General features: G+C 36.1%; 1 protein-coding gene across 1 annotated transcript; it reads right to left on the bottom strand.

Annotated features, from left to right (window-relative positions):
- Nucleotides 1-5,410: 5,410 nt before the first annotated feature.
- On the bottom strand, nucleotides 5,411-5,965 carry LOC142523921 (uncharacterized). Its single transcript, XM_075627655.1, has one exon. It carries the CDS (start codon nucleotides 5,963-5,965, stop codon nucleotides 5,411-5,413), a length of 555 nt encoding a protein of 184 aa, XP_075483770.1.
- Between the last annotated feature and the right edge of the window lie 3,578 nt (nucleotides 5,966-9,543).

Genomic DNA, 9,543 nt, shown 5'->3' with positions numbered 1-9,543 from the left:
ATAACAATCAAAATTTTCACATAGATAACCATTAGTTGTCTTCAGAGAATGCCATTATATCAGTTTAATTAGACATTATGATTTGTCTGTTCGTCTCATCTTGTATCATCGTAGTTGATTATCACATGTTTGATTTGGCTTGATGATCTTTTAACAATAGTCTTGCCAGTTCAGTTCAATAAACTTCTTGGGTGATCTGCATTTATCAATTTAACTTAAGTCATGTCAGTTTAGTTTGTAATTAACAACACACATACACATACATATCATTCAACACATACATCGTGTGCAAAACAGTAGATAAAATATAAGAAGAAAAAGTGTTCACTCTCCTGTAATTTATATCAATATATATATATATATATATATATATATATATATATATATTTGGAAATGATATATCTCATTTTAAAAAGGAAATTGAAGTTTGGCGTTTTGTAAATGGAATATAAATAAAGTAAAAATCCCAAGTAGAAAAGTTTCATATATGCATGTTGAGATAATAATCAATGGTGACATTACCCCATCAATGTATTTAATATCGATCCATTCAAAATTCACAAACTTTTGGATTACGTTCACATCAATAATTTGAAACTTTTGGATTTCGTTCCCACCAATTAATTAATAAAATATTTCATGCAAGTTGAATGAAGGAATATATTCTTTACTGCTAAACACAACATTCCAATAATTTATTTCATGAAACTTATCGTCGGATAAATCCTTACAATATGCTATTCGTTCTCCACTTACTGCAAATATTGAACGTTAATCTGTAGCGTATATGTGCGCGCGCGTGCATGCGTGTGTATATATTTTTTTATAGGTTGATTGCATGACAGTAGATATTGGGATCTCCGATATCAGTAGAGATATTAGTCTATTTTTTTAAGAAATTTGTTGTCTGATTTTTGTAAAATCAAAAATTATCCTACAATGATTAAATGTTGTCGTCCTCAAAGTATCAAAGTGGTTGAATGAGTTCCTAACAAAGCTCTTGTTCTTTATATATGTTAAGAAAGTGACACAATAGTGCTCGTTTTGGAAGTAGAAGTAAATAATTCAGAAAATAACATTCTTGATAATTTAACTTGTACATTTTTCATCATTGGTTGTGTGTTATCATTCAATTCACAATTTTAATCCACTAACTTATACTTTTATCAATCTTAGTCTTTTTTTATCAAAGTGCTGACATTACATCATATACGTCAATAATATTTGACACTACATCAACAATTTTGGATGATATGTCAGCATTTCTGACGTCATGTCAGTATTACGGTGGAAAAAACAAAATTGAAAAAAATATACATGTTAGTGTATCAAAATTATGAATTGAATGATTAATAAAATCAAAAATGAAAAATATACAAGCTAGGAGACCAAAAATGTTAGTTTCCATAAAAATTGTTTTTAACCTTTTGTTCTAGTAGTGCCGAACAATGGCGTAGTCAAGATTTTTTGTTTGAGGACTGAATTTTGTGTTAAAAATAATCTAGTCTAATAAAAAAATTGACGGGTTAGGAAATATAAATCTTTTAGGCATAATTTGGTTCACATGATAGGATAAATATGTGATATATAATATAAGGATAAGTTAAGGATAAATAAGATGTATGATATTATATTTAATGTTTGGTATGATTTTAATAAGAGTGATTAATTTATATATTAGATTGTAATGACAAAATTAACCTTATCATAATAAATTTTATAATTTCAAAGTTGTTGTTTGAGTTCATATTTCTTATATGTTCATGCGTCGACATTGATTGCATGATTTATTATTTTTACCTAATTCTATATATTATATAATATGATAATTGAGCCTTTGATTTTGTGAGTCAAGTCAAATATCAATTTTTAAGGTTAATCGAGTGATGCTAATAATTTTATTGAGATTTATAAAAATTATTTATATAATTATCTCGAGTTCATTTATATGATTATCATATTATATAATATATAAAAATAAATAAAAATATTTATTTGATTTTAATTTCATTTTAATTTCTACCTACTAGCAGAGATTTATAAAAATCATTTATATAATTATCATCTAGTGATACTAAATCATTTAAAATGAAAGAACGATAGGGTTTATGATTTTTATATATTGAGAATAATTAAGTTATTTGTGGTTTTTTATCATTAAATTAAAATTATTACATCTCATAAAAGGGATGTTTATCCTTGTATAAAATTATTTATCAACTTTCTAAAAAGGTACCAAACGTGAGATAAGAATGATTATTTATCAATATCTCTCTTATCCAGTGTACCAAATTATACATTAATGTTAACATATTTATTTGTGTTTGAATAATAATATCACCGATAATTATCCAAAAATTTAAAATAATTATACTAATCTTCTAACTTTTATCATTTTGTTGTCTAAAAATTTATGTAGCATTAGATTATGTTTTAATACATAATTAAAGAGTAGGTATCTTGTGCAATAGTCTATATTATTGAGACGAGTCCACGCGATTCATATCCTATAAGAAAATTAATATCTTTGAGATAAAATGTAGCAGACATCAGAAGAACCAACAGATCAATAGGTAAAACTAGCAAACCAAAATCAGCATACCAAACCAGCAAGTCACACTAAATTGAGAGTCAAATAGAATAAGTAGCTAGACACACAATATAAATAATTTAAATCACAATAATAAACAACAAATTGTTAAGATTTCAGTCGACCTATCCTTTAATATTCTCTAATGATTGAATTTCAGTTCATAAGTCATGCTTTTGACATGATTTTCTAATCTATAAACATATTTGTCGAGCTATATTAATTTAATTAACAAAATATAGTAATCAATTGTCACTATGTTATTTAACAATTGCAATAGTATTAACGATATGTTGAATCCTCTATCTTTTGATTTATTGGACTATGATTATCAACATGTATTCAACCTCAAATGTCTATGAAATTTGTAGATCAATGGATTATGTTACGCTACCATATTATAAAATTTCATGTCAGTCTCAATTATAATACATAAAAACACTTCGAAGTTGATCATGCTCTAAAAATGGAATAAAAAATACAATAACATAATCGAGTATGCTCAAGAATAAACTCCAATCTTAAAAAAAATCAAAATATAATTGTTTGGGAGTAGTATCTACTTAATCCCAAAAAACAGAAAAGAGAAAAAAGAGAAAATGTTGTGTACAATTCTTGTTTTTGGCTTGTTTCTAGGTTGTTTTGTCACGCTTCCTTCAAATCTTCTTCGTGCATTCCTCTCCTCGACGACGGCTCTCTTCGTCTCCAGGCTTTTATTAATTTTATATATAGCAAAGAGCCCAATACTTTCTTCTTTCTTTTCCCAGAAAATCTGTGCATATTTCTTTCCATAATCGCGTCGCGCTGGGGCAGCTACTTCTGCAAGCCCCAGTGCAATGAGCTATGTTTTTTTTCTTTCCTTCAGTCTCATCTTGAGGCGGTTACTTTTGTGTGCCCTAGCGCACATGCTCTGTTTATTTCTTTTTCTTCTCCAGCTCACGTTGAGACCGTCATTTTTGCAGGCCCCAGAGTGCCTAGTTCTATTTTCAGCTTAATGTTTCATTTGCGGCCCTAACACGACTCATGTTGCCCAGATTGTCACTCCACTATCTTGAATTCATATTTTTGCAACTTTTGTCTATAAAACAACCAATTCAAGTGAGTAGTGACCTACATACACAAAATATGAGATAAATGAACAAAATATGGACGCTACACAACAAAATCATGCAACAACGAACTCAAAATGACGTACTCAGACACGTAAAATCGACATATATCGAGAATTTATTGAAGGGTTGAAGTATTTAGAGTAGACTTAATGTCACGTCCCGGAACTCGGGATTGACACCGGCGTTGTTTAACAATCACACAATCGAAACAACAAGCCTTTGTAGTGCAGTGTAAACCGAAGCCAGTTTATATATCATAATTTCAACTAAAGGAAACATTGTCTTTACAATACCGAAATCCAAAAAAAATGGCAGAAGTTTAATGCGGAAATGTAAAACTAAATATCCATAATAAACTTCAACTTAAACTAAACTCTTTGAGCATTCACCATCCCCAGAATTGCTCAGATTCTTCCTCCTCAAGTTCTTCTTCAAACTTATCTGGGAAGGGTTGTAAGGGGGGGTGAGTATTTGGGAATACTCAGCAAGTGGGGGCATATCGAGCACAACACAATAAAATATTTACACAATTTCGAAAAAATGATACATAACACATCATATTTTTCATAACGTAACATCATATTCATATCATAACAGCACTGCGATTTTTTCACCTTCCATGGTTTACTGATATCAGTCCCTAAGTTTTAATTATCTAAGGGGACGAGGCCATAAAACGGTTCTATCCCACCGTGAAGGGCCATATATTGGAATTCCACCTATTTTCAGGGAATCCTCACAGTGCCAACATGTAAACGTACAAAAATTTTAAAAAAAACGTAGAGACATGACGACGGTGCTCGACCGTATTTTTGAAAAGAACGAACACATGCAAACATCTGAAAATTTAACATTTAAAAATAGCCCACTTACAGTGTATATTGATGCTAAAAACGTGGGTGTTTGGCTTCGGGAATTGAGTTGCTTCTCGTTTTTGCTCGGACAGTACTTCGGCTTCGATTTCTAGCTTATACTTGGGACGAATTTTCAACAGGGTTTCGGCTAGGATAGTTGCTGGAATTTTCGAGAATTGCAGCTAGGGATTTCGAAAATTTAGTGTAGGGAATGCTAGGCTTTGATGTGGTATTTGTAGGGGAGGGGAATGGAGCTAATCATGGCATCAAAATCCTACCAAATGGCATTCAAGGTCACGCGATTTTTTTGCTGCAAAATCATTTCATGATGAGTTTATTTTGCTATCAATTTGCAAGATTCATTCCTTAATCCCTTGCCCCTAATAATTTCGAAAATATGGTGGCCAAGTGAGGGGATTTGCTTCCAAATTTTCTTGTAGGTTCCCATGCATTCATGCATCAAAATATCTAGGCATAAATATTAGTAGGGATTTTCGAAAATATGCAATATCTATGCCTTAGTCTTCTAAATCTAGTATATTACCTTGCAATATTTGCAATATATTCCCCAATTTCGAAATTATGTATGGTGTGCATGACTTATTATTGTATTTCCAAGGTATTCCAATATATCTATCAAAATATATGTACCCTAAAAATATAGTAATAAAATACTAAAAATTCTTTACAAATATTTAATTATATGGTGGGAAATCTGGTTCTTACATCCCTCCCTCCTTATGAGGAGTTTCGTCCTCGAAACTGGAGTTGGCTCGATTTCTAAATAGGTAGGGATATTCTTTTTGCATCTTCTCTTCAGCTTCCCAAGTTGCTTCTCGCTCTGTGTGGTTGGATCACTGTGCCTTGAAGTAGGGAATGATACGTCGTCTAAGAACTTGTTCCTTGGTGTCCACGATTCTGATGGGGACTTCTTCGTATTTCAGTTCTTCTCCCAAGTTTCCTTTGGTCAAGAGCGGTTCTACTTCCAACACGTGACTTGGATCCGGAATGTACCTCCTCAGTTGGGACACGTGGAACATGTTGCGGATTCTTGACATGCTTGGTGGCAGCACCAGTCTGCATGCTAGCGTGCCCACTTTTTCCAAGATTTCAAAGGGTCCGACATATCGAGGGTTCAGTTTCCCGGCCTTACTGAATCGGACAACTCCTCTCATAGGCGAGACTTTCACATAAACCTTCTCGCCCACGTTGAACTCTACAGGCCTTCCTTTCAGGTCTGCCCAGCTCTTCTGTCGGTCCTGAGCTGCTTTGAGTTTTTGTCGGACAATTTTAACTTTGTCCACGATCATTTGTACTAGCTCAGGTCCCACCAAGGCTTTCTCTCCCACTTCATCCCAGTAAAGTGGTGACCGACATTTCCTTCCATAAAGAGCTTCGTATGGAGCCATTTCGATGCTGCTGTAATAGCTATTGTTGCAAGCGAACTCAATTAAGGGTAGATGAGTGCTCCAGTTGCTACTGAATTTAAGAGCGCATGCTCGCAGCATATCTTCTAAGGTTTGGATGGTTATCTCTGTTTGCCCATCGGTTTGAGAATGATAGGCCGTACTTAGGGTTAGGCCCGTCGGGTCGGTCCGTCCCACCATAAAAATTGAGCGGGTTGGGTTGATAAAATAGCAGCCCGTTTGGAGGCGGGCCAAACGGGTTGAGCCCGTTTGTGTTGCGGGCTGGCCCACCAAATTATGGTAGAATTTTATATTTTTAAGTTTTATATAAAAATTCTTATTTCTTCCTTATTTTTTATCATGTGCCTAACTTCAATCACCCTGGTAAAATCTCTATACTTCTATTTTTTTTTTGAAGATGTTATACTCTCCAGTCTCCTCTCTTTTTTTAATGTTTAACTCGAACTAATCCAGAATTATCGAAATAATATATTAAATAAAGTAATTATGTGTATTGTTGAACACATAATATTTTTTGAAATTTACAACCGTCTGTTTCCTCGACTTTCATTTATGTTCCAATGTTTCTCACTTTTTAAGAAAATGTGGATGGTAAGAGCTAAGTGCCTTGTGCGGACAAACCCTTAAGATCGTTAATTTTTGTTTTCTTGTGAGGATAAATCCTTAAGAAACTGGAGAAAATGTATACTAAAAAAGATTTGGAATTCACATTTAAAGGTTTCATTGAATTTACGGTTGGTGATATTACATGATTTAATTTTTTGTACATGTGTACGATGAAATCTTGTGTGAATTAGAATAATCACTTTATTTTTTTATGGATTATGTTGATTGTTGTATGCTTTCAATGTCGTATTTCAATGTTTTTAAGTTTTTTATGAAACTATTTGACTGAAATATATTTTTCTTCTATGTTTATTTTAATATTGTTTAGTATTTTTTTCAAAAAAAATAATAAGCGGGTTGGCCCGCCTAACCCGCGGCCCAAGGTGGGTTGGGTTGGGTTGGCCATTTAGAGGCCCGCCCCGCCCCGCCTAGCCTAATGGCGGGTTGCGGGCTAGCCCGCCCCGTCAGTCCGTTTTGACATGTATACTTAGGGTCACTTTCGTTCCCATGGCCTCTTGAAAGCTCTTCCAGAAGCGCGAGACAAACTTCGGATCTCTATCGGATAGGATGCTCACTGGCACTCCATGCAAGTCTCACAATGTTGTCCATGTATAGTGAAGCCAACTTGTCGAGATTGTAATTTATGCGGACGGGTAGGAAGTGTGCAGTCTTCGTGAGTCTATCTACGATCACCCATATACCGTCGTGGCTTTGCCTAGATTTTGGCAATCCTACCACAAAGTCCATGGAAATATGCTCCCATTTCACTCGGGAATTTCCAAGGGTTGCAGTAAACCTCCAGGTCGCTGGTGTTCTGCTTTGACCTGCTGACATACCTGACATCTGGAAACGAATCCTGCTACATCTCTTTTCATGCCATTCCACCAGAAATTATTCTTGAGGTCTCTGTACATTTTTGTACTGTCCTGGATGGACTGAGAATTTTGACTTGTGCGCCTCTGCCATTATCTCTTGGCGAGGTTATCACTGTCGGGTACACACAGTCTCCCTTTCATCCATATGATCCCTTTGTCATCAATCTGATGATCTTGAGACTTACCTTCTCTGACTTGCTCTTTAAGTTTGGTCAGTACCGGGTCTCGATCTTGGTTTAACTTGACGGTCTCCTGCAGACATGGCTGGGTCGAGAGGGAGGCTAGAGTCACTCTGCTTGGGCCCTTCCGACTTAGCGCATCAGCCACTTTGTTTGCTTTACCCGGATGGTATCTTATGGTCAAGTCATAGTCCTTCAGAAGTTCGATCCATCGTCTTTTCCTCATATTCAGCTCCTTTTGGGTAAACAAGTACTTGAGGCTCTGATGGTCTGTGAACATTTCACATTTAGCACCATAGAGGTAGTGCCTCCAAATCTTTAAGGCGAAGACAACCGCTGCCAGCTCCAAATCATGAGTAGGGTAGTTCTACTCGTGCAGTTTCAACTGCCTTGATGCATAGGCGATCACTCTTCCTTCCTGCATGAGTACGCATCCTAGACCATCCTTAGATGCGTCACTGTAGATAGTGAAGTCTTTATTCTCTGCGGGCAGGATCAATACTGGCGTGGACGCGAGTTTCTCTTTCAATGTCTGGAAACTCTTCTCACAACTTTCACTCCAGCTGAACTTAGAATTTTTCTGGGTGAGTTTTGTCAGTGGCACGACTATCGAGAAGAACCTTTCGACAAACTTCTGGTAGTAACCTGCCAATCCAAGAAAGCTTCTGATGTCGGTGGCGTTCTTAGGTTTCGACCACTCTGTAATCGCCTCTACTTTCCTTGGATCCACTGATACTCCTGCTCTCGAAATCACGTGTCCTAGAAATGACACACTCCTTAGCCAGAATTCACAATCGCTAAACTTATCATAGAGCTTATTCTCTCTTAAGATTTGCAGGGCAAGGTGAAGGTGCTCTTTGTGGCTCGTCTCGTCAGGAGAATAGAAGAGGATATCGTCGATAAATACCACTATGAACTGATCCAGTAATGGCTTGAATACTCTGTTCATCAGATCCATGAATGCTGCCGGTGCGTTTTTCAGACCAAAAGGCATCACTGTGAATTCATAATGCCCATATCTGGTTCGAAAGGCTGTCTTGGGGATATCTTCAGTCCTGACCTTCAACTGGTGATGACCTGTCCTCAGATCCAGTTTAGAAAAAATGGTGGCTCCTTTAAGCTGATCAAACAGATCGTCTATCCGAGGTAGAGGGTACCTGTTCTTGATTGTGATCTTGTTCAATTCCCTGTAGTCGATGCACAATCTCATACCCCCGTCTTTCTTCTTTACGAATAGTACTGGAGCTCCCCATGAAGACACACTCGGTCGAATTTGCCTTTTTTCTAGCAATTCTTGGAGTTGTTCCTTCAGATCCTGGAGTTTGGCTGAGGCCATTCTGTAAGGTGCTTTAGAGATTGGTGCAGCACCAGGAACCAGATTGATCTCGAATTCCACTTCGCGGTCCGGGACCGTCCCTGAGAATTCTTCTGGAAACACATATGTGAACTCTCTCACTATCGGAATGTCTTCCAGTTTCAGCTCGACTTATTCTCTTACTTCACTGACCATTGCTAGGTAGATGTCTTCTCTGGATTTCATGGCTCTCCAAGCTTGAGATGCGGAAAGCAGCGATTTTCGTTCCTTCGATTTACCGTGGAACACGACTTCTTCCTAATCTGGGGTTCGGAGTTTGATTTTCTTTCCCTTACAATCTACTATTGCGTTGTTTCTTGCTAACCAATCCATTCCTAAGATGATGTCGAAATCGACCATGATTAACTGTATCAAGTCGGCGCTAAAAGTCTGATTACTGATACTGATCTTACAATCTTTGTAAGTTTCGTGAGTTTCAATGGCCCTACTTGTAGGTGTGGCTATTCGAAATGGCTCATTTAGTTTCTCGGGCTTACATCCTAACTTCTTAGCAAATCTCTTAGACATAAAAGAATGTGTAGCACC

This window comes from Primulina tabacum, chromosome 14 (assembly GCF_025594145.1).
Source record: "Primulina tabacum isolate GXHZ01 chromosome 14, ASM2559414v2, whole genome shotgun sequence".
NCBI lineage: Eukaryota > Viridiplantae > Streptophyta > Magnoliopsida > Lamiales > Gesneriaceae > Primulina > Primulina tabacum.
This window is presented reverse-complemented; position numbering and strand designations above follow the sequence as displayed.